We start from the raw sequence: 24,870 nt of genomic DNA on the forward strand, positions 1-24,870 counted from the left end.
GTTAACTTTGGTTAAGTGCATTATACAGAATCAACTCACTGGTGGTTTCTTTTTCCATAAGCCATGAAATCCCATTGCGTATCTCGTAAAATTATCCAGCATATAGTATAAACAAGTTTAAGGGCTTTTCATTTAAAAAAGGAGTTCACAAGTCATTTTATGTGCCATGATAAACTAATATGTGAATCGAGCAAAAACTGTTATACTTGTCTCCATCTTCTGTCCACCTTGGCTCTCTGTGGCTTCAACCATTGGCCATGGTCTACAGGGGAGAATAGGAAATCAGTGTCCGGAGGTTATTCCAAAGACCAGAGTGCACAGCCTAAACTTTCTTTTTTTAAAAAGTTGTCCATAAAAGGATATTTCTGTATTAGCTGATGGAGAGCTGTCTGGGCCGGAAATTTTTTTTCCTTTCATATGGTGGTCTGAGTGTATCAGGTCCAATTTTATCACCTCATCCCACCATTACCACCCAGTCAAGATCAACAAATTCAGTATAAACCGAGATCAAACTTGGAATCTTTATTAAATTTAAATGCTAAAACAATATACCTGTTATAGTGAATATAATTACATTTCAAATATCCAACATAACCAGCTGGCATGCTCCTTATGTTAGTTTATTTTTTCAAACTGAAAATATTCAATCCAGTTAAAGACAGAGCTAAAAACAAAAAAATTGCCAATTTCTTTCAGTTTCATCAGTGATCATGCTTGAACAATACATTCCAGTGAAAACTGAAAGATCTGCTTCAGTCACAATCCAGGTAGAAGATGTTTAACAATAGTATAATTTGTACATAAAACAATATAATGCAACACATGCCAGTGTCTTCCAAAAAGGCAACCACCAGTTTTTCAATAAAAACCTACCTTTCAACTTTATGGCGTTTGAGGGAGATAATGAAAAAATGGCCTAATAGAGCTATGCAAAGAAAAGAGAAGGAGAGAGAGAGAGAGAAAAAAAAACATATAACGAAGAAGAAGAGGGAAGAAAAAAAGATAGCAAAAGAACAATTAATTAGGTTAGACAGCTCACTCTCATGCACTTGGTGAGATGAGAGAAGAATGTTGTGTGTGAGGAGAAGGAATGTGAGAACACATTCATGCAGAGAGAGAAAATCAGAACAAGTAGGAAGAAAAATAAAGACCTCCAACAATAAAGTCTTTTAAGCTAGGTCTTGATGATATTCATCAACCCCCTATGATTGGATCATAGGACTATCTAGCTGATAGTACAAATAGCTGAAAAACTCTCGATCTTAGCCTAAGATCTCTCTGACTGACTCAAGTTCAGCCAGCTCATGTGCATATTAAATAATAAACTCTATTCAGTGACAAGAGGTTGAATAAGAGATTTCAAACATACAAGCCAGCAGACAATATTGGATATGTATTAATACACATGTATGAACAGTTTGCTTTCGAAACTGTGATGTGGGACATTGGAGTTCGCTCTACTTTGCAACTTGTATTTTCAATCAGATGACTCTTCAGCTGTTTTTACAGTTTAAACAAGTAAGATTTCCCATAACCACTAAAAACATTGACATTTACCTCATTTCAAACAGTCACAGTCAATAGTGAAAGAAAGGATGAATGTTCTGCTGTATGAAATAAATGGAGAAAATAATTTGTCTGCCAAACCGCCAGTCAGCAGCTTATGCTGAAAAATGAGTGTGGAGATTGTGGGCCAAGACTAAATACAACAATTTTAAAAGGGATTGCAGGAACAAGGAAACATGATGGGATGGCGGGGTGGTGGGAGGGTGACATACACAAATCTTTGACAGTGGCAAGATAAGTTATGCTGTTTCAAAAAAAAAGCAGCATTTAGGATCCCTGGTTTTACTGTTAAAGGCATGGAACACAAATCCAGTATGACAAGCCTATGGCCTGATAGAGAGAACTGTATCCAGTTCTAGGTGCCACACTTAACATGGATGTCAGGACAATATTTACTAGGAGTAATGAAGTTCATTTATGTGCTGGAAATAGAGAAGTCCCTTTAAACAGAGGTTCTCAAATTTATGAAAAAATTTGAGAAGAGTAAAAGCAGAAACTAGCTTCACTGGCTGGTATTTGAGAGTGACAATGCAACCATTTTTGTGGTGGTTAAAACAAAGTATTACCTGCCAGACTTAAAGCAACAGAAATGTAATTCCTTTATACTAAAATAGTTAAAACTATTTATTAATACTTTTTAAATGAGGGGCATAAGATGGGATAACTTTGCAAATAAAAATAATCAGCAACAATAAAACATACCTCTTCCAGTCTTCCAAAAACAAAAGCATGGTTTTACATCAGATTGGCCGCAATGTTACCATTCCACAAAAGTAAATGGGTAAGAATCTACCTTGGAACACTTCAAAAACTTTAACTTATCCAAAATATTTATTGTGAAAATGGTTAGCGTTTTCTTATTCCCCACATGTACTGCCAGGGCCTAATTTAAAGGCTTTCTATCAAACGAAACCTGTTAGTCATCTCTCTCATGAAGTTTATTAGCTACATGCTCGTAAAGATTTTCCATTGTAGAAGAGGAGGCTTGGTCAGAATCAGGGATAGAGATTGAATGACTCACTACAATGGTAATGTTAGACTTCCACCATCAACACACCTGAACAGGAAGTTCTGCTTGACACTGATAGAACTACCAGCACCTCAAGCAAGGTCTTCAACAGTTAAAAAGTATCAACCTTCAGACTGCTCCACTAGGGACTAAAACTTCGAATGAGCAAGTGCTTTGCTACTACACCCACCCTGTCCCAAAAAGGCACAACTTTCCCTTGCAAATTGCATTTGAAATGGAATTCAGAAGCAAAACTTTAATATTGCTCCAAATTATTAACTAAGTTAAATTAAGTAGCCATTTTATGATATTTTGCCCACACCTTTACTTTAATTACTGTTTATAAAACATAATCAAGCCAAGACTATTCCACATAGAATACAAAGCTGATAAATAGTTGGGACATAAAGCAGGGATTCCAGTTTACCTGGCCATTACATAAACTATCTAATTTTCACTTCTTTTGACATCAATCAGGCACTTATTATAATCAACTTCTACCTTAGAACATGTTTTTTAGTACCCAAGTAGTAAGCTGAAAATCCACGAAGTTGTCTGACAGAGGGTCACTTTCTCAGAGTATGACAGGAAATGCGTACTTCGGACACCACACTGCTATACAAATTTCTGTATTGGACTTTTTTTTTAAAAACAGGTATCACAAAATAAAAAGAGTTTGCACAGAAGTTCTTCACAACTGACAGCACAACTTCACCTTTACAACCATTGTTGAGGCACTAGCTCTGGACATCTTTAGATAGGTTGATCAAACCTGCTAAACTCAACTAAATGATCACGAAAATTTTATGAAGCCGCATTGACCATTATATTTAGTTTCAATTTAGTTATTAAATGATCCTGCATCTTAATAAATTTTCCGCAGATGCAAGTAGATGAATTTTGGCAAGTTTTATGGAGGGCTCCTCCCCACAAGCCCTAGCAAGTGTTCTCATGTTAGTGTGTAGCTAGTTTGTGGAGCCTATGTCTCTATTCCCAGCAAACACTATCTTCTTTCTCTCCAGAAGCAGAAGTACTCATCACTGCCAGGATTCCCAATGAGTGCCATTGTTCAAGGCCAGCCATGTACCTGGTCAAGCATGGTGAAGAGATGCTCCTACTAACAATGTAATGGCAAGGTAACCTAAAAGGAACACTTCCCAGGGCACACTGGTGATATTAACAAGTCATTGCAAATACAAGTGCACAGTTGTAAACATATCACTGCTTAATAACCAGGGTATACAGGTTAATGGACTTTAGCAACATCGCAGCTTAGAACCTGTCTAAGAAAGTGCCACTCTTTCCCAAGGCCACATGTAGCCCAACATCTCTGTTATTCATTGCTTAATGTGGGAGAAATCAGATACTGGGAAACCTTCAAAATGGTTGAAACATACACTTTTATCCAGCAACAACAAATACAAAAAAGAAAAGTTGCATTTGTTTCTGGAACAGACAGGGTCTGCTTGAGTTTCAAGCAACTACAAAAACAGCCAAGTGAATAATAATCACTGCACTCATCTGACATCAACCAGAAATGGATATCAACTAAGTCTAGTCTGGCTTGTTGGGCCTGACATCGCAATGTTCTGTCATGCTGAAGGTGTAGACTGTACCAGCTCCCAGCTCTTCAGCATCCATCACCTCCGCTCTTTTTCTATTCCAGCTGTAAAGAGCACAGAGTATATACTCTGAACTGCAGTGTACTGTAAGTTCGAGCCCTGACCAATCCAAGCATCAGAACCTCAAGTTCAACAGTCCTATCATGAAAGAATGTATCTACCCTCAGCTTCATTCAGGGGAATGTGTGATTGAGTCATCAGCCTTGGTTGCTTTCATCTCTGTCACCATTCGTCAGGTATCCAGTCATTGATGATTTAGCATACTTCCCCATAGAATGGAACATAGAGAATTTGGAGAAACAGGGCTCTGGAATGCCCTACATGGACCTTTGACATTGGAATCTTATTTCAGATGATTGCAGCATAGACCATGGTTGAACAAATGTATTAGCAGTGTGGTATTATAGCACTAAGTAAAGTATGTTTACTTATAACATGTCACTCATCCCTTCCACCACCACCACCCCATCCCTGATATCGCCCAAGGAGGTCAACAATAGCAACATTGTTTGTGACCAGGATTTGTATTCCACCCTCTTGGATGCATTTTGCATGCTGGGTGTTATGATTACAGATAACTTAAAACTACAATGCAAGCATCTCAATAAGGCAACTGCCCTTGAAAGGTCTGACAACATTCACAAATACAGCCCATCTGTTCAGACGGAAGAGAAGAGAAACACATACCCTGCCCATTTCCAGGTGCAGAGGCAGCCATTTACCATTTCTAGTGCACGATTATGATTTGCATGAGAATAGAAAGCAATGCAGGTTACATCTAGAAGAATGAGTTCCAGGCTCAGCCGAATAGTCAAGGATCTGAACCTCCGTATTTCTTTCTTCTTCACACTCCCTGTTGAACCCATCTTTTATACATTCCTGCACAACTCCCTGATTTATGACTTCATCTCCTCACATTACTCCAAGTCCTTGCCCTTCAGCTTAGTCATGCCACCATTGTGCGGCTCTAATCCATGGCCAGACCCTCTGACCCTGACTGCCCCAACTGACCATGTCTAACCCTGGAATGAGATCGGTCAACGGCCTTGATTTAATGTCTTGGGACTCACTACTTGAAGGGTGTCTCCCTTGACCAAACTGGAGGTCTACTCCCTTCAGAGTTTGATACATGGTCATTTGGTTGATGCACTTGCAACATGTTTGCCAGGCACTGTCAGCACCTAGTCCAGGTGCGAGATTGATGTAGAACGATAACACGCAGATTAAAGCAGTGCTACCAGTGAACCAAGGCAGACACCTCAAATGACCAAAATGTAAACAACTTTACTAAAATCTTTCCTGAATAGATGCGCTTATCTTATTACTCTTACACTTCCTTTTAGTTTTGGGCAAGCAAAAGGTCTACACAAAAGCAAACTGACTGGTGAAAATAAAAAGAGAACTGAAACAAAAACAGAGTAAAATAGTCCCTGCAAGTACATTACCATAAATCACCAAACCCTAATATCTAACACATTATCTAATTCAGTTGAACATTAGGCTACACTCCCATTCACCTTGATCACATTTTGTCTATTGGCTGCTATGGAACTGTAAATGCCTGATAGAGTGGCAACAAGGTCAAAAATGGCAGAACCTAAATTCTGAAGCTATGTGGTTGGATAACCAATACTGCAAGTTACCACTGTACAGGTTTATTTATCTGAAATGGTGGAGATAATAGTTTCAAATATCATCTGTAAAGATCCAAGTATTTACAACATACACAAGATCCTATACTACCTAATAGGCTTCCTTGGTTCACAACATAAACTGTAAATGAAATGCATATGCAAAGATAAAGAGATTTCTCTTCATCCTACAAGCCCACAAGTTCCTTTACATGCAAGATTCATTATTTATGTTTTGTAATATATACATTTCATTTCAAATAATCTTGCCTCCCCTCCACTTAAGCCTCCACCCTTGCCCCAAAAGACCTCCCACAGTATACGAATGGTGCAATACTGAATTACATACATCAAGTAGTCTAAAGGCTGAACTCAGTTAATCATGCATGGATTCAATTCATGGGCAGGTCAGTAATGGAAGTCTCTGCACTTGTTTTCAAACTTTTCAAGGCTACGAAGAGTAGATATACAATTCTCGTTCTTGAAGATGTTAAATAGGGAATGATCAGAACTGGCTGTGATCACAAGTGAAAAACAACTCCTAAATAGTTTACTATTCAGACTCCAAACAAAAAGCAGACAATTGGATGGGATACTGGTGGCCTGTCAACATGCACGGAAACATATTTCAGTAAAAGTCACTACCTTAAAAGGAGGGGGAAGAAAGGGGGATGGAAAAGTGTAATTCCCTTTGTAGTCTAATTTTAAAAAAGGAAAAGCACACAGTCAAACACACTGTTCCATGCATGAAAAAGGAGAGAAGTATCCATTGACTGCTTTTATGAAATTTAATTTTGCCAACTATACACAGTGAAACTACCCACCCTCTTAGAATTAGAGAGGGTCAATTTAGAATGGAAATGAGGAGACATTTCTTCAGCCAGAGAGTGGTGGGCCTGTGGAATTCATTACAGTGGAGGTCGGGACGTTAAAGGTCTTCAAAGCAGAGATTGAGAAATTATTGATCTCGCAAGGAATTAAGGGCTACGGGTAGAGTGCGTGTAAGTGGAGTTGAAATGCCCGTCAGCCATGACTGAATGGCGGAGTGGACTCAATGGGCTGAATGGCCTTACTTGCACTCCTATGTCTTATGTCTTACCTCCAAGACTTGCCAACAGAATAAAGTTGATTGTAGATATTTCAGACATGCTAGATATAGCTCTGGAGTAGATGAGATGTAAACCTGGACCTTTTGCCTCAGGGGTTGGGGGGGAATACTAACACTCTACCACAAGGCCCTAAGTGACAAAATACCAGGGAACGCCGAAGTTTTGAACCGAGGATCTCTCACCTATATAGGGCTAAATATCCCAAAGCAGGAATCATATCTCAAAACCAATATGGCAGCTGCTCCTTGAAGTTCTAGTTCTTTTAGTCAACCTATTCAGATAGGATACACCTCCAAGGCAGGTTGGATTTGAGTCTGGACTTTCTGGACCAGAGACAAGATTACGACAACTGCATTGCAAAATGAGTTGAACAAGAAAGTGTTGACAGGGTCCTGTTACTTAAAAGTAGTATAAATCCCGACAATAGTTCTAGATCAAAAGACTTTTGAGCCTTTCCAGAGGCTTCAGGAATTTTATATTCTGACACTGTCTGTTAACCCTTATGTTTTAAAAGTCTGAGATTTATTTGCCCTTAACAATCAACTTTGTTAAAATTTCACCTTTTGACAGATGGTATAGAGTATCCCTACCACAGTTCTCAGATTTTCACAAGAAAAACAGATCAAGTATTGCTTTCACCAGTGCCCACTTAAGAGTAACATTAGCACAGGATTAGAGAAACATCAGCCCCTTTACAACAGTAGACTGCAGTGGCAGATTACCTACGCTGTGACTGCGAAATTATCCATACCACACACCACACCTTACGCAACATGAGCTATTTGCGACATTTTATCAACTACAAGAACCACACAGGGAACAAGGCTAGCTCCAGATTATAAATAATATATTTCATTTAGAGTTCAAGCTCATTTTTTTTCCTTTTTGAGGGGTGACACAGAAGATTTGTGGGCGGCACGGTGGCACAATAGTTAGCACTGCTGCCTCACAGCGCCAGAGACCCAGGTTCAATTCCCACCTCAGGCGACTGACTGTGTGGAGTTTGCACATTCTCCCTGTGTCTGCGTGGGTTTCCTCTGGGTGCTCCGGTTTCCTCCCACAGTCCAAAAATTTGCAGGTCAGGTGAATTGGCCATGCTAAATTGCCAGTAGTGTTAGGTGCAGGGGTAAATGTAGGGGAATGGGTCTGGGTGGGTTGCGCTTCGGCGGGTTGGTGTGGACTTGTTGGGCCGAAGGGCCTGTTTCCACACTGTAAGTAATCTAATCTAAAAAAAAAATTCCACTAACACTATCAGTTAGATATGAAAAACTTTTATATAAAAAGACTAGGGCATTTAACATGGCCCATAAAGTGAGTTATGCAGCTAAACCACAACGGTTACCCCAAGCCCAACAGTTATTATAGCACAGAATTCTCATGACATTAATATTTATGAAAATTATCTTAGGAAATGCCTGTGGTATGCCAATAGTTGTAACAGATCACTGCGTTGTTATTCTAATCAAGTAATAAATGCATACTCCATTTGTGGTCAGCTGTGGCGAAATTGGATCTTTTGTCTTTAAATCAGAAGGTTGTGGAGTCAAGTCTCACTTCAGAATTTGAGACAAAAATCTAGGCTGACACTCCTATGCAGTACTGAGAGGTTGCTACATTGCCATAGATACTTCTTTCAGAGGAGGAGCAAAAGATGCTGCAGCACTATTTTGTTGTGACCTATATTTATTGCTCAATCATCACCACAGACAAAGATTATTTGGCCTTTAGCACAATGCTGTTTGTATTTATTATGCACAAACTAATTGCCACATTTCCTATATTGCAACAGTCACTACACTTTAAAACTGTCGCTGGTTGTAAAGCAATATGACAATGGTCAAGAAAAGAGATATACAAATGCAAGTTCTGTTTTTTTATTTAACCCATTCAAATAACTTCCACAATATAATAATTGCAAATGCAATCATTTCCCAAAATTATTTTTAATTGCAAAGCACATTTGGATCACATGTGTAAAACGTGATTGACTAAAACTATCACAAAAGAACGTATAATTCCGACGCTATAGAGAGAGGCTGAACAGGCTGGGGCTGTTTTCCCTTTAGCGTCAGAGGCTGAGGGGTGACCTTATAGAGGTTTACAAAATCATGAGGGGCATGGATAGGATAAATAGACAAGGCTTTTTTCCCCCTGGGGATTCAGAAAGATAGGACATAGGTTAGGATGAGAGGAGAAAAATTTAAAAGGGACATAAGGGACAACTTTTTCATGCAGAAGTTGATGCATGTATGGAATGAGCTGCCAGAGGAAGTGGTGGAGGCTGGTACAATTACAACATTTAAAAGGCATCTGGATGGGTATATGAATAGGAAGGGTTTAGAGGGATATGCACTGGAAAATGGGAATAGATTAGGTTAGGATATCTGGTCGGTATTGATGAGTTGGACCAAAGGGTCTGTTTTCATTATGTACATCTCTATGACTCTATGAACAAGATCACTCAGCATGGTGCATACAACAACAGAGTGAATTTTTTTCAGAGTCTATTAATAATGCCAAAGGCACAGGTATCTATTTGGAAGTAGCCATAAATGGGAAAATCCAATGAGGCACCAACAAGGGATATAACAGAATTGCAGTGTCCAAATAAGAAATCTATTTCAGACAAAGTAAATTTACTAAAAATCCTCAAAATCTTGATTTAAAGTTATCAGTCCATATTTTTTGGTAGTGGGCCAATACAGACGAGGAGATATGGTAAATTGAGCAAAAAAAAATAATCAAATCTACAAAGAACAGTTTAGAAGTACAAACAATGCCCCTGAAACAGCACAAAGAAAAATTGTTCCCATTTGAAAACTGTTCCACTCAGTTGTGACAAAGTTGTGTGTGGACCTGCTTTTTCTTAAGTTCAATGATGCTAGAGTTAGATGTGTCTTACTCCAAGGTGAGCTGCATTGGTGAATCAAGAAAAGATATTTATGTTTGCACTGCTGTATTTGAGTACAATTCCACCTCTTTTCCCCCCACATTTATGGAAATGCTCAAGTATTAGGACAGGTTTCCTGAGCAAATTGGAACAGTTTCGCAGGGGATCTGTAAAATGAATGGTCAGTTTGCTGCATTTTGGAAAACCACACTAAAATTACAGGAATCATTCAAAATCATTTGCCTTATGCCAAAACATGGAACTTCAGAACAATATTGTCATAGGCAGTGAGACCAAACTTTTAAAGTTTTTGTGACTGAGAAAGAGGGTGCCAAAGACATTGTTATAATACAATGCACAATACCATTTGATATAGATAATAAAAATTAGGGAAGAAACACAAAAGGAATAACAAAGATATCTGATCCACATCTGGAACCCACCATTTCTTTCTTTCTATACATATACCTGAATACGATTGAAGAATAGCCTTCAGAGTCTCCATTTCAGAATAAGGGTGGAACTTCAGGTACAAGTCAAGGCAACCATATCATGCAATATGTATGGATTCTTTTCAAGCTATTGCAGGGAACAGCTGCATCATCTGGCAATTTACAGTGCACGTTACCAATTGAAAAACACTATGTTTGCAACTTCAACACTCTCCCCCATGACAAGAAGGCATCAGCTGGGCAGAGTGCAAAACTTTCATCAGATGGTAGGATTCCCTCAACGACAAGTCACTGAAAATGGCATCCAAGTGAACTACAGGGCTCCTCCCAACAATCATATGGTCTACATGTCCTGGAAGTGTGTGTATTCAATTAATATTTAGGAGCAGTCTGACCACAGAAAAACTGTGCATGTTGATGACATTTAATATGTAGCAATGCAAATTGTTTGTGGTTTCTGAAGAGGAATATAACACTCGAATTTGCTCTCAGGATAACAGGACAGATCGCTCCACCTTTGCTTGCTCCACTGACAAATTCTATAAAACAATGGAGTACTTCTGCCTTGACATTTTATGTTCTTGCTTCTCAGATACCATCTCTGGCACAAAATGAATAATCACTCACAAATTGGCAATGGTTGTAATAAAGAAATGTGTGAAATTTGTGCTATGCCTGATGGGTCCAATAAAAAAAAAAATCAGCAAAAGTCAAGGAATACTGTACTCTCAGCTTTTCACTTTCGCACCAGGAAACTTGTAGCTAGGTATAAAAGGTTCTAGGTTACAAGGTGACAGCTTTGAATTGTATGGCACCATCCAAAATGTGTTGCACACATAATTATGGGGAAAATCGTCAGTGTTTCCATATTTGCAGAAGGATTAGTGCGCAAAGTAAATCTTTGCCTGGATGTACACATAGCAGATGGATTCTAATGTCCATCGGTGCAAAATGCCATTTTGACCAGAGAGAGAGAGAGAGAGATAGACATGCAGGTGTTTTCACTCAATAAAAAGGGAGCGGTCGAAGTTAATCACCTGGCAGCAGCAAAACCTCTCCCAATTAAGTGAGTGGTTGAAAGGGGCTGACGCAGAATTACCTGTTGCTGGCAATATAATGTCAATTCCTCATTAATGAGCCAATTGACATCCATTGTTTCTTAGCCAACTGCAGTTAGGGATTAAGGTTAGGTTTAAAATGGGGATTGAATGCATTTGTCTGCTTTGAAGGACTCACTGGGTCTGCCAGTGGTCTCTTGGGAAGTGACTCTTTGGGCACAGAACAGCTATCAGAGACATGGCATTAGCCAGAGGAGATCACCATTGTGCAGCAGGAAAGAGGGGAGGAAACAAAGTGGGAACTGCTTAACATGTCCATTGCTGGCTGTTATTTTCATCTTCACAAAAGGTTTCAAAACCATCCCTAACCACATCCTCAGCAACGGATGCCCCATTGACAATCTTCATTTTAGTCTCCTCACCACAGGGTAAAGGGCATGCAGGGAAGCTTCTGGTTAGCTACATGGTGGCTGCCAACCCAAAGAGTTGGGCAATTGTTTTGTTGAGTGAATTAAACTCTGCTTACATGACATGATTGTCATGGTTAAACAGCAAGCATTGGTGAGTTACTTGTGAATGCAGCAGCACGATAAAGTTTATCACATGTATAGCTAGCTGCCTTGACTGATAACTTTGATTATTGAGAGGTGGGTGTGAGGTGATTTAAGCAATGCCTGTACAGTTGGTAATGAATGACATTTGAAGATGCATTCACCATCCTTGCCAATCCAGTGAGGTCATCAAATTTTCTAGTATTGCATATAAGTAGTTGAGTTTCAATCCCTGGCAATGACCTTCAAAGCCATCTGTTCCCACTGTCATTTGAGTGTATATCTAGATTACTTCTTGGTCTCTTGCAAGTATAGAATACTTATCCTCCTTTACAACTCTTCTACCAAAGTTCCCACAGCAATGTCCAAAAGTACTGGAGATGGCTCCCTCTCATGTTATTCCCTTCATCACTCTTTGTTAAGTCTGACACACTTCCTGCACAACTGCCTGCACCTGTTCCAGCCTCAGTACACCTCTTGTTTCAGAAGTGCTGGTTAGCTTTAACTGGTGTTAGCAAGATTGGAATTGGAGTCTCCTGATGACATGTATAAGCAACAAAGGTCACAATTAGTCCTGGCTGCACAAAATAAGCATTCAAATGAGTGGGCAGCACAAAGTTGGCATGCTTCCAGCATAACACATTGCATGCAGGTTAATCACACATTGAGATCTCTGCTCCTCTTTTTAAAAAAAAGAGATCAGTATTTGTACTTGACCAATCTTAACAGAAGAATCTGTGTAAATGCCCTTGAACTAACTGCTCTGTGCCAAACTTCAGCTTTAAAGATTGTACACAAAGGCTTCCTTAGCTTGTTCCTCCTCTCCAACGTTATCTTCTTCCAATTTGTATAACAGAGTCATAGAGATGTACAGCATGCAAACAGACCCTTCGGTCTAACCATACCAACCAGATATCCCAAACCAATCTAGTCCCACCTGCCAGCATCTGGCCCATATCCCTCCCAACCCTTCCTATTCATATACCCATCCAAATGCCTCTTAAATGTTGCACTTGTACCAGCCTCCACCACTTCCTCTGGCAACTCATCCATATACATAGCACCTTCTGCATGAAAAAGTTGCCCCTTAGGTCTCTTTTATATCTTTCCTTTCTCACCCTAAACCTATGCCAATTTGCTTTTCATCCATTTAAAATATTTTGATTTATAGTCACTTTTGTGGCAAGACGAGGAAACGCTGGAAGCCAATTATACACAAAGTCCAACAAAAGAAAAAGGAGGTAAATAACTACATAATTGGTTTAGAGAGACACTAGTTGAAGGATCAATGCTGGCCAGAAAAACAGGACACATGCATTCTCTTCTACAAACAATGTCACTCCTTATATGTATATTTACATATACATATAAGGAGTAAGACGGCCAGTTATCTGAATGACAGCATCTCTGACAATACAACACATCCAAAATGCTCCAAAACGTTAAACTAGTTTATGGTTTCAAGACTCAAGTGATACTGAACCTACAAAAAGGCAGCATTTAAACCAGTTCATGTCATCAAGATTGACTGGCAAAACTAGAGTTAAACAAAACCAAAAGGGAAGACTCTCTGCTGGTTGGAGTCATACCTCACACAAAAGGAAAATGGTGATTGTTGGACATAAATAAACTCTGTCACAGGAGGATATCACTGCAGGAGTGCCTCAGGGTAGCATCCTAGGCTCAACCATCTTCATCAGCTACTTCATCAACAGGGCTCCTTCTAATTCTTTTCTTCTGCAGGGAGATCCAAAGTCCAAGCAGGATAGTGGCTTCCAGACTGAAAGTCAATGCTACAATCTGCAGGAGCATGTAAATCACCATGAGCAGAACTTCGAGGGAACATTTTTCAATCAATGATCTGCCTTTTATCAGAAGGTCAGAGGTACTTGTGTTCTCTGGTGGTTGCACACCATTCAGCACTAGTCACAACTTTTCAGATATTAAAGGAGTCCATGCCTTAGTACACCCATAGGCAATTTCTAGACTTGAGCTTAGAAGTGGCATGTAACATTCATGTCACACAAGTGATCATTTCTAACGAGAGAATCCAATCAATCCCTGTCTCAACCAGTGTTGATTCCTCCACTATATACATCCTGAGGGTTACCACTGACCAGAGGCTGAACAGGAGCACCCAGATAAAATGCTGTAGCTATAACAACAGATCAGACACTGAGAATTCTATAGAGAGTAACTCACCTCCTGACTCCTTAAAGCCTGTCCACCATTTATAAGGCATGTCCTGAGTGTGATAGAACACAAGATAGATGGATGAGTGCAGCTTCAACAACACAAGACGCTCAACACATCCAGGACAAAGGATCCTGCTTGACTGGTGAAGGCTTTCAGATGACATGCCATTCACACCTTCTAACACAAATGTACAGTAACAGCAATGTGTACTATCAATAAGGCTCCTTAAACAGCATCTGCCAAACCCATGATCTCTATCACCTAGAAAACAATGGTAGCAGACACATAGAAATAACACTACCTGCATGTTTCCCTCTAAACCACACACCATCTCGACTTGGAATTTTCACTGGATCAAGAACTTGGAACTCCCTCACTAATAGCGCTATAGGTGTACCTATACCACATGAACTACAACAGTTCAAAGAAGGCAACTTGCCACTACTTTCTCAATGGCAATTAGGGAAAGATAATAATAATGAAAAGAAAATTTCTATAATGGAGATAAGATTTTGAGCACCGAATCAAAGTTAATAAGTGTTGACACTCATATGTATCATTATTCTTTTCATAGTCATTTGGAATCTATACATTTTCCTTCACAAAGAATATGAGGCAGTTATCCCACACTAACCTAATTAAGTTGATGACAGTAATCTAACTCAAGACTGGTTGTGAGGAGTGAGAACTCTAGAGTTGAAACAGAAGCTCATAAAAGCTACAGTTGGAACGTGGGAAGTACGCAGATCTTTATCATGTGAACACAAGAACTGAAAGTATGATTTGAATTAATCAACGTCCCATGCATGGTAAAAGATGAGCCAATTGTTAGTGAGTAGGTATGATACTTTGCGGAGTTTGAGTGGGTGAAACCAGCTCAAATCAGATAACCTCACCTGGTTTCAGGCAAAAAGAAAAGAAACACATGTGAAACTAGCATTAATCCTGAAGTTTCAAATTTTGGACAAGTCGATCCAACCCAAAATTATTTTCAAATTAAACCTAATTTGGGTAAAATGTCCAAGCTGAAAGATTTTGATTATTAATGATGTGATAATGACATATACCAGATCATAACAATGCTAAAAGTCTATAATTAAAATGCAATTTATTCAACATACTTTTGCAAGCCAAACCTACAAACTGAACAGTCACTGAATTAGCAGCATGCATATCATCACTTAATTCCAATTATAGCTGTCAACTGTGTAGGCATTGGCTCATCCAGAACCACAGGGAGCTGTCAGACTGCAGGCTACTATCACTATATTTGTTAACTAATTTTGTGTTATGTCTAAGCAATTAGAAATAGCAAGTGATTACTTTCCAGTTAAACCAGAGCCTGAAATAAGTTTGATATCTTTAGTGACATTTATACTTTCCTGATTGGTACTGCACTTGAATTTCCCCCGGAGAAGGAAACAACTTGCCTGACTTATGAAGGGAGGAATGAAAAGAACAAAGAGAAAAAAAGGTTTCTCCACAAATGATTCAAGTTCACACATCAAGAAATATGTCGCATCATTGCCTGGATAGGCCTCTAATCATGTCTCAAGATAATATGCATGTAGGGTTGAGGGAAATTCACTGAAGGCAGTGCTGAGAAGCAAAGTGCTCTCCTTCCGCCCCCCCCCCAATAACATTAAACAGTTAATAATCGGAATAAGACTAAAACCACAATTACTTGAGTAACTGAACTGTTGTTCAATCAGTCTGGGCGAGACAAGATACTTTCATGCTCATTTAAACCACTGAAACTGAAAGATGTAGGTACAATGACTCATTGCAGTTAACACTCTTCCTCCTGCCTTCATGAACTGCTGCTAAGACAGTCTAAGACATCTCATCTTGCCACATGATTGACACAACACAAATTTGGATTTTTTTCATCTCCCCATCTTTTCCTCCCCAGTAAATCCTCCCCATACTATATATTTGGGAGGAATTACTGAACATTATTACATAGTAATTGTAAAGTCTAATAATTTTATGCAGGAAAAGTTTTGGTTCTTCTGGCCCTTTTTTCAGTATCCCCTTATTGCACTTTTTAGTCCTGTATATTACTGCTGATTTATTGTTAAAGTCACTAAGCATACTCTAGCAGAACTAAAATATCACCAACTTTACTGTACAGTGACGTAATAGCAAATTTTTAATAACACTTTTGATGACCAACAGGCCCAACATTGCTACCAGTGACATCATTTAGTACTATGGTATACTTGCAAAGTTACAAAGAAAAGTAGGTGTGCTGACATACCTTCCCTCATCAACACAAAAAATTATTTAGGTAGTTTACTCGTCCTAAATTTATCAGTAGGTAACACTATTACTAGACATAGACTGAAGCAAGCACCACAACAAACCATTTTAGACAGAGCAAATGCAATCATAAGACCATATTTGTACACACAACACTTGATTGCAAACAGCAACAATACAATTTCCAAGGGTGATATTCCAAACTGGATCAACATAGTCCATCAGTTAAAAAACTGATATTTCCCCTCCCTGTGGGGATAAATTTTCATACTTAAACATTAAAAACCTGTGTCAGACCATAAGACATAGGAGCGGAAGTAAGGCCATTCGGCCCATCGAGTCCACTCCGCCATTCAATCATGGCTGATGGGCATTTCAACTCCACTTACCCGCATTCTCCCCATAGCCCTTAATTTCTTGTGACATCAAGAATTTATCAATTTCTGCCTTGAAGACATTTAGCGTCCCAGCCTCCACTGCACTCTGCGGCAATGAATTCCACAGGCCCACCACTCTCTGGCTGAAGAAATGTCTCCGCATTTCTGTTCTGAATTTACCCCCTCTAATTCTAAGGCTGTGTCCACGGGTCCTAGTCTCTTTGCCTAACGGAAACAATTTCCTAGCGTCCACCCTCTCCAAGCCATGTATTATCTTGTAAGTTTCTATTTGATCTCCTCTTAATCTTCTCAACTCCAATGAATACAATCCCAGGATCCTCAGCCGTTCCTCATATGTTAGACCTACCATTCCAGGGATCATCCGTGTGAATCTCCGCTGGACATGCTCCAGTACCAGTATGTCCTTCCTGAGGTGTGGGGACCAAAACTGGACACAGTACTCCAAATGGGGCCTAACCAGAGCTTTATAAAGTCTCAGTAGCACAACAGTGCTTTTATATTCCAACCCTCTTGAGATAATTGACAACATTGCATTCGCTTTCTTAATCACGGACTCAACCTGCATGTTTACCTTTAGAGAATCCTCAACTAGCGCTCCCAGATCCCCCTGTACTTTGGCTTTATGAATTTTCTCACCGTTTAGAAAGTAGTCCAGGCTTGTATTCTTTTTTCCAAACATACTTAACATATTAGCAAATGAGTATGCTCATACCTCAATGGTGGAAACTAGGATTAGTTGCATTGCTTCATGAAAAAAAAGTATAAAAATAACCTTAAATATAAATATTTAAAGTTTGGACATTTTGAACTGGATTTAAGAGTGGACTAATCAAGGTACACCCAGACGGGGAAAGGGAAACGCTAGCACCTGTTCATGTTATGGCAAAAGTCAGACAGTTCCATACTTTACAGTACTGCTGCTGTAATGCAGCTTATATTTATAAACATTTGATTCAAACCTAATTTATGCTTGAATAATGTGCTGGAATATAACTGCTTTCAGTTGGCAGTTTCCATTCCCTCTGTTTTGCAGCTATATCATTCTCATGAATTGCTGGAAAATAATGGGCAAGTTCAAAAGTATATACAGCTTTACAAAAGACAGGTAAACTATTTTACAAATACAGGTATATTTTACAATTAGTCACTATTATAGGTTAATTCCCCTCACTGACTAACCATTTACCACTCAATCAGTAGTCAGATTTATAGAGAAGTGAGTCATGGACTATGGGGTTGGAAGAGAGGGTGAAAAAGTGGGATTGAAACCACAACTAGTTCAGCCATGACCTTATTGAAAGATAGTGCTGGCTAGTCGGGCTGAAAGGCCCAATCTTGCCCCTAAACACTATATTCCTAAATTCTATTTTGCCTCTTTTTTTGTATGATATGCATCCTTGTCAAACAGTCAGCACATAGAACAAGATTCCAGTGTCAAAAAGGCAGAACTGAAGAAAAAAAAAATTGTACGATAGTACATGAATCTGGACTAGAGATGTGTCACTTTCAGCACCTCTATCAAGATATTATTGTGTATTAATCCAGTTTACATTGGTGCATTTGTTCTGATGACTTCAATGCCACAGCAACGATTATTGAATGTAATCAGTACTACTCCATCATATTTAAAATATTAAGATATTTTTAATAAGCGACATTCACAGGTGCAATTTAAATTCAGCTGAAGCCACCCAACGCCTGCCAGGCTCCAAAACAAATGATCAAGGAAGGGGATATTTTCGATATAAAAAAAGTTCCATGTATCAAAAGGTTCGTCATTATTACAGTTTACAAGACAGGTAATTCCCACCTTTATGACTTAATTTATATTCCAAGCTGGCAGTAACGTAAACATTTAACAGTTCAAATGGGTTCAAATGAGTCAATTCTGAAAAATGTGTTATTTTCCAATCTATAAGGAAATGCATCACCGCTTATTGTGGCTGTTTTGCCGGAAGATGTAAAAATAACGAACCGTTCCGCTAGCTGGTGCTGTTTTTTTTCGCTCAACAAAGAGTATAGCACAATTCATTTGACAGAAACGTCAAATCCATTTCCATTCTGATATCAAAAACAACGCTGCGCCACAAAAAATAGAAAATACAAACTACAAAAACACATGAAACTGTTCCAAGTTGTTGCAAGTCACGAGAGAAAGCGGAAAGCCGACAAAGGAACAGCTCACAATCTGACTCGGAGTCTTTCTTATTTATCTGAGCCGTTTTCCTCAGCTGTGTTTGTGTCACCAAAACAACGGTTGCCCGTTCTCCAAAAACACGTGGAAAAGTACATAACCAGCGTCAGCTTAGTTTCCCGACGAAAGGGAGGGGGAGGTTGGTGGAGGAGATAGGGAGGAGGTTACAATTACAACTTGTCGAGATCTTTGCGTAACTTTGTTTCTGTCAATGAGTCACTCTCTCTCTCTCTGCCTGTCAGTGGATTGATGCATTATTCCCTGAAACATCAAGCTTGCCTTCCCTGAATGATCGGCAGAGGGCTCCGTCCAATCGGAGCCAGAGAAGCCCTTGGAAGACCCACTCTTTGACACATCCAATCCAATCACGTCAGGACAAGGGCGGAACCAAGCAAGGGCAGCAGGTTAGGGTGTGGGCGTGATCGACGGACGCGTGCGATCCTGCCTGAAACAATAACATTCAGGGACAGACTGGCAGATGCGCCCAGCCGACTGCATGCGTGATTCATCCGACAACTATGATTCTATTGTATTGACATGACAAAATAACTAACGCAAAGAGCAAGACAGAAAGAAAGGCAGAGAAAGGCCCCAAATCCAGCCAGACAAAAATCAGGGCTGCAAGAGTGTTTCCGCTTAAAAACTTTAAAAGAGAAATGATGCGCCGTTTTAATATTGCGATACTCTGCGAACAAATGTCCGCCCCAAGATTCAGAGTCCATGGACAGAGTGCATCAAGAGATGTGCAAACCGCATCACAGGTTTCAATGTGAACACGGGGGTGGGGGTGTTATTTAAATACAAGCCAACCAATTGAATTTTTGAACCGGACGTACACAGTTTGGTATTTTGGCAATACTTTTGAAGTCTTTAGTTGCGCACATGTTTAAACCCCCAAGCTCGGACTTCCTTAGTTAGCCCCTTTTTTAAAAAAAAAGCTACAGATTTCCGTTAATTTGTCTTGCTCTTCAGAAATGTTGGCTAACGTCTGTCTTACCATTAATTTCAAATTCTGTTTTCACAGAAAAAAGGTTAGTCATAAAAGAGTTATACAAATGTACAGCACGGAAACAGACCCTTCGGTCCAACTCGTCCATGCCGACTAGTTATTCTAACCTAATCTAGTCCAGTTTGCCAGCACTTGGCCCAGACTCTTCTGAACCCTTCCTATTCGTATACCCATCCAGAAGCCTGGTAAATGTTGTTAAAGCAATGCTACCTTTTGTTGTATATACTATATTGCCTTACTGGTCTGGGTTGAATTAATAAGGTAATGCATGAGAAAACCGAGAGAGCTGCTCAACAGTTAACATTTACTCCCAAGATTTCCGACATTCTCTTCCTCACTAGTATCTTCCGTCCCCACCCATTCGAAAGAAAAACTAATTGCTCACTATACAGAATATCAACCACGAACCTACCTAATGGCACAAAAAATGTTTTATTTGGTTTGGGAAACTTGGGACGTACGTCAGGCAATATCGATTTATTTACACGTCACTTGTTTGCCAAGGCTATGCAAGTTGCGACAATAATGTAAAATCTAAAATAAAAGGCAGCGCGAGTTCATCGGGACAGCATTTCCGGACCTTCTAACAGTGATTTGTTTTTGAAGTTGTGGAAGATGCTGTCCGTTTTGTTTTCTTTTACATGTGGAAATCCATCGTGAAGTAGTCAGTGTTTGTGTGAGAGCAGCTGATCTCACCTCTTACCTAATGGACAATTTCTTGGTAACTAGACCGACTGGACCCGTTTTGGTCACACGTGTGATTTTCCACTGAACACAATATTATCCCACTCTCCAAAACAGGTGGGAAAATATGATTTAAAAAGTCACCCTTTATCTCTGCGGAGTGTACGACATATGATTAGCAGTAAATCATTTAAAAAGGTGCAGTTTTTTTTACAGCTATATCTTGTAGTCCTGAAAGCGGAATATTTAAAGTGTCAGATCTTTGCGAGAGTCATTCCTATCATTCCCATCAGACTTCCTTCCTGCTGGACAACAATTGGCGCTAAGTGGATTCGGAAAGTAGAATAACCTTACAATATGCACTATTGGGAATATCGATATTTTTTCACCAAAACCTCTGTTTCTAAATGAAAACTGAATTGGTTGTATTGAATATGTATACACATAGTACAAAGTTTAAAAAGATTTAAAAAAACTAAATGTTATTTTGAACCCACCTTCCATCCAGCAGAGCTGTTGCTGTCTCCTTTATCCTTGAAGTAAGGGACGCTCCTGACCATCCAGTCGTAGATTTGGGACAGGGTCAGCCTCTTCTCCGGGGAGCTCTCGATGGCTTTGGTGATGAGATCGGCGTATGACAGGTTCCCCCAAGCATTTCTCCGAGAAGAGCTACTCTTTCTCTGGGCTGCCGAAGCGGCTCCGGCCGAGGGGACTTGCTGCTGTTGGTGCTGATGTTGATGGTGACAGCCATCCTGTTGCTGTTGCTGCTGCTGTTGGCACTGGAAGTCACCGCAGCACTCGAGTCCGAGAACAGCGGGCTTCTGCTCAAAGTCCTCGTCCTGCTCCTCCAGCACCAGAGCCGGCGACACCGAAGCGCTCACCCGGCCGGCCCCTTCCGGGGTCAGGTTGAACTCGCTCTGCCCTTCTTGCTTCACCGAAGCCGGGGACGAAGCGCAGCTGAAATCCGGCCGGGGTAAGGGCCAGGTGCAGGAACGGGGCCGGGATTGCGGCTCGAAATCGGGGTCGATCTCTACGACCTGTTGAAGCGGCGGTGCCTCGGCCATGACTGGAGTTTTGAAGTTTGTTTTCCTCCCTCTCTGTCTGTCCGTCTATTCACACCCCCCACCTCCCCCCCCCCACCTTTCCCTCTCGGCTTTAAACGCAACTCGCGAGGAGTAAAGAAAAACTTTGTGGGGAAAAAAAAGTTACTTCGTCACTTGGGGCAGCAAGAGAAAAAATAATGTCCCTTCTGATATAAAAAAAACTCCAACAAAAAAACGATTTCCAACAAGAGCAGAAAACAAATTACACAGAAAACAAGAACACGTTGACAAAACAATAATAATGCTCATAGACCTTCATGACCCTGTCGTACCATTTGTCCTACTTTCCTCTGTACAGACAAGCGCTGTATTGTACTCTGGGCCGAGCCGCCTAACCTGATGGCTCTGCGTGACAAAGGGAGGAGGCGGAGACAGCTTGATGGGCAGCTAGATGCTCCAATCGACATCGGAATCCGCGTAGAAGCCGGGGACCTCCAGCCAATGAGACCCCGGGAAATGACTGAGTCCTTCCCCGCCCCCTTCTTTCCTCTCCCCTGCCCCATACACTGTCTGCACCCCCGTCCCCGTCCCCCAACCATTCAAGTTAGGTTGATGAGGCGGAGCTCATCAAAGTCCGCCCACCACCAACATGAGTAAACACATGGCGGGGAGCTTACTCACACATAAAAACAAACACGTACAGACACACAGCCATTTTGACAGTCTGACAGTGGACTTTTATCTACCAAAAAAAAAATCCCCCAGTTCACAGAAAGGAGGGCAGGCTCGGAGAGCCGCAGAGGTTTGAAGTCCCTCATGAAATCATGAGAACGTGTTGGCTCCCGACGCAAAGCTGGCGTTGCAAAATCCGAAAGGATGGTACTGTTTATTCAAGGCATGAAAATTAAAGTCGACAGTTGTACACTCAGCCTAATTCGATTTGCGGGACAGCCTTTGAAGCTCTGCAACCTGAGTGTGACAGTGATTTTGAGAAAGTGCGTGAGAGTGATCGAGACTGCACACCCTGTTCTCCTGCAGACCTGTTGTATTTCTGGAACAGCGGTTAACCAATGTCAAATATTGACAGATTTCTCTCCCCCCCCCCCACCCCCACTTCCAAAAAAATCTGAGTCACTTCCACACCGACAAATGGACCAGACACTCGGCTTCAGTACTGAAATTAGTTCAATCTGGAGTTTTGTTTACTTCGAGTATACTCTGCATTTTGCGGATTAGAACTGAATCCCTGAGTTCAACCTGAGTTCACTCTAATTTTGTCACCCGTATCAATACGGTCTGAGCTCCGCCCCCGAGGTTACCTGTTAGAAGGAAAGGCTGTTAGATTTAAAGTCGAAAGATTTGGACGAAATGAGTAACATTATGGCTTTTTTCAAAAAAGAAATAATAACTTCACAACGATTTTGAACTTCAAAGAAGGTTGGAACAGCCACAAAAGATGTAATCAGTTTGCATATTTTGGCATCGTTTCGAAGCTAAATCTAAAGGAAGGCGTTGAAACGCGACACGATTCTTGCTTTAAATGCTGTGGTTTTATCTAGAAGAAAATATTTTCTAGATAGGAACTACCATGTCAGTCTATTGAATATTTTCTTCCGTTAACAGCATGTCAACCAAACGATTCCACACCTAAAGCACTCCGAGGACAGTGTTTTTAATCTGTTTGGGACTTGTGTCTTCACCTATTTACAAGCCATTACACCGCAACTTCCCTGAAAATAAAAGCAACGCGACAAGTTACATCTACAGTACCAACTCAATCAAGATTACCCTACCTGAAATTAAAATATATTTTCAAAGAATATTCATTCCCGAGGATTAGTCAAAGCAACTAAAACATTTTACCAACTCAATCAGCACACGGGCCTAATCTGACATTTCCAACATAGTATGTACATAAGTGATGTTAAACATTTTCAAAAATTGTATTTAAATAAGCAAATGTTCTAATTAAAGTACTGACTTGGATGGAAAATTGGTTGGCTGACAGGAAACAAAGTGTAGTGATAAACGGCTCCCTTTCGGAATGGCAGGCTGTGACCAGTAGGGTACCACAGGGATCAGTGCTGGAACCGCAGCTTTTTACAATATATATTGATATAGAAGATGGTATTAATAGTAACATTAGCAAATTTGCTGATACAAAGCTAGGTGACAGGGTGAAATGTGAGGAGGATGTTAGGAGATTACAGGGTGACCTGACAGGTGAGTGGACAGATGCATGGCAGATGCAGTTTAATGTGGATAAATGTATGGTTATCCACTTTGGTGGCAAGAACAGGAAGGCAGATTACTACCTAAATGGAGTCAAGTTAGGTAAAGGGGCATTACAAAGAGATCTGAGTGTTCTTGTACACCAGTCAATGAAGGCAAACATGCAGGTACAGCAGGTAGTGAAGAAAGCTAATAGCATGCTGGCCTTCATAACAAGAGGGATTGAGTATAGAAGCAAAGAGGTTCTTCTGCAGCTGTACAGGGCCCTGGTGAGACCGCAACTGGAATATTGTGTGCAGTTCTGGTCTCCAAATTTGAGGAAAGACATTCTGGCTATTGAGGGAGTGCAGCATAGGTTCACGAGGTCAATTCCTGGAATGGCGGGACTATCTTATGTTGAAAGATTGGAGCGACTGGGCTTGTATATCCTTGAGTTTAGAAGACTGAGAGGGGATCTGATTGAGACGTATAAGATTATTAAAGGATTGGACACTCTGGAGGCAGGAAACATGTTTCTGCTGATGGATGAGTCCAGAACCAGAGGACACAGCTTAAAAATGAGGGGTAGGCCATTTATGACAGAGATGAGGAGAAACCTCTTCACCCAGAGAGTGGTGGGTGTGTGGAATGCTCTGCCCCGGAGGGCAGAGGAGGCCCAGTCTCTGGATTCGTTTGAGAAAGAGTTGGATAGAGCTCTCAAGGATAGTGGAATCAAGGGTTATGGAGATAAGGCAGGAACAGGATACTTATTGAGGATGATCAGCCGTGATCATAATGAATGGTGGTGCAGCTCGAAGAGCAGAATGGCCTTCTCCTGCACCCATTGTCTATTGTCTAAAAGCAGAAATAATGCACTAGAGTGTGGTGGTTGCTACAAAGAGAAAGAATTCATGGAAACATTATCATCAATTCGGGTCACCTTCATTTAGCACCAGGTATTGGATTAATGACTAGTGTTGCTGAT

The 24,870-nt window shown here is 40.5% G+C and overlaps 1 protein-coding gene across 1 annotated transcript in view; it reads right to left on the reverse strand.

Moving 5' to 3' along the window:
• Positions 1-21,739, reverse strand: part of foxo1a (forkhead box O1 a) — an 87,069-nt gene extending 65,330 nt beyond the window's left edge. Inside the window, exon 1 of the mRNA XM_043692126.2 lies at positions 21,129-21,739. Coding sequence (XP_043548061.2) covers positions 21,129-21,695 — 567 coding nt within the window. The 5' untranslated portion in view covers positions 21,696-21,739. The remainder of the gene's footprint in view (positions 1-21,128) is intronic.
• Positions 21,740-24,870: the final 3,131 nt, after the last annotated feature.

This window comes from Chiloscyllium plagiosum, unplaced genomic scaffold (assembly GCF_037043375.1).
Source record: "Chiloscyllium plagiosum isolate Xiang-an unplaced genomic scaffold, Cpla_swu_hap1 HiC_scaffold_6, whole genome shotgun sequence".
NCBI classification, from domain to species: domain Eukaryota; kingdom Metazoa; phylum Chordata; class Chondrichthyes; order Orectolobiformes; family Hemiscylliidae; genus Chiloscyllium; species Chiloscyllium plagiosum.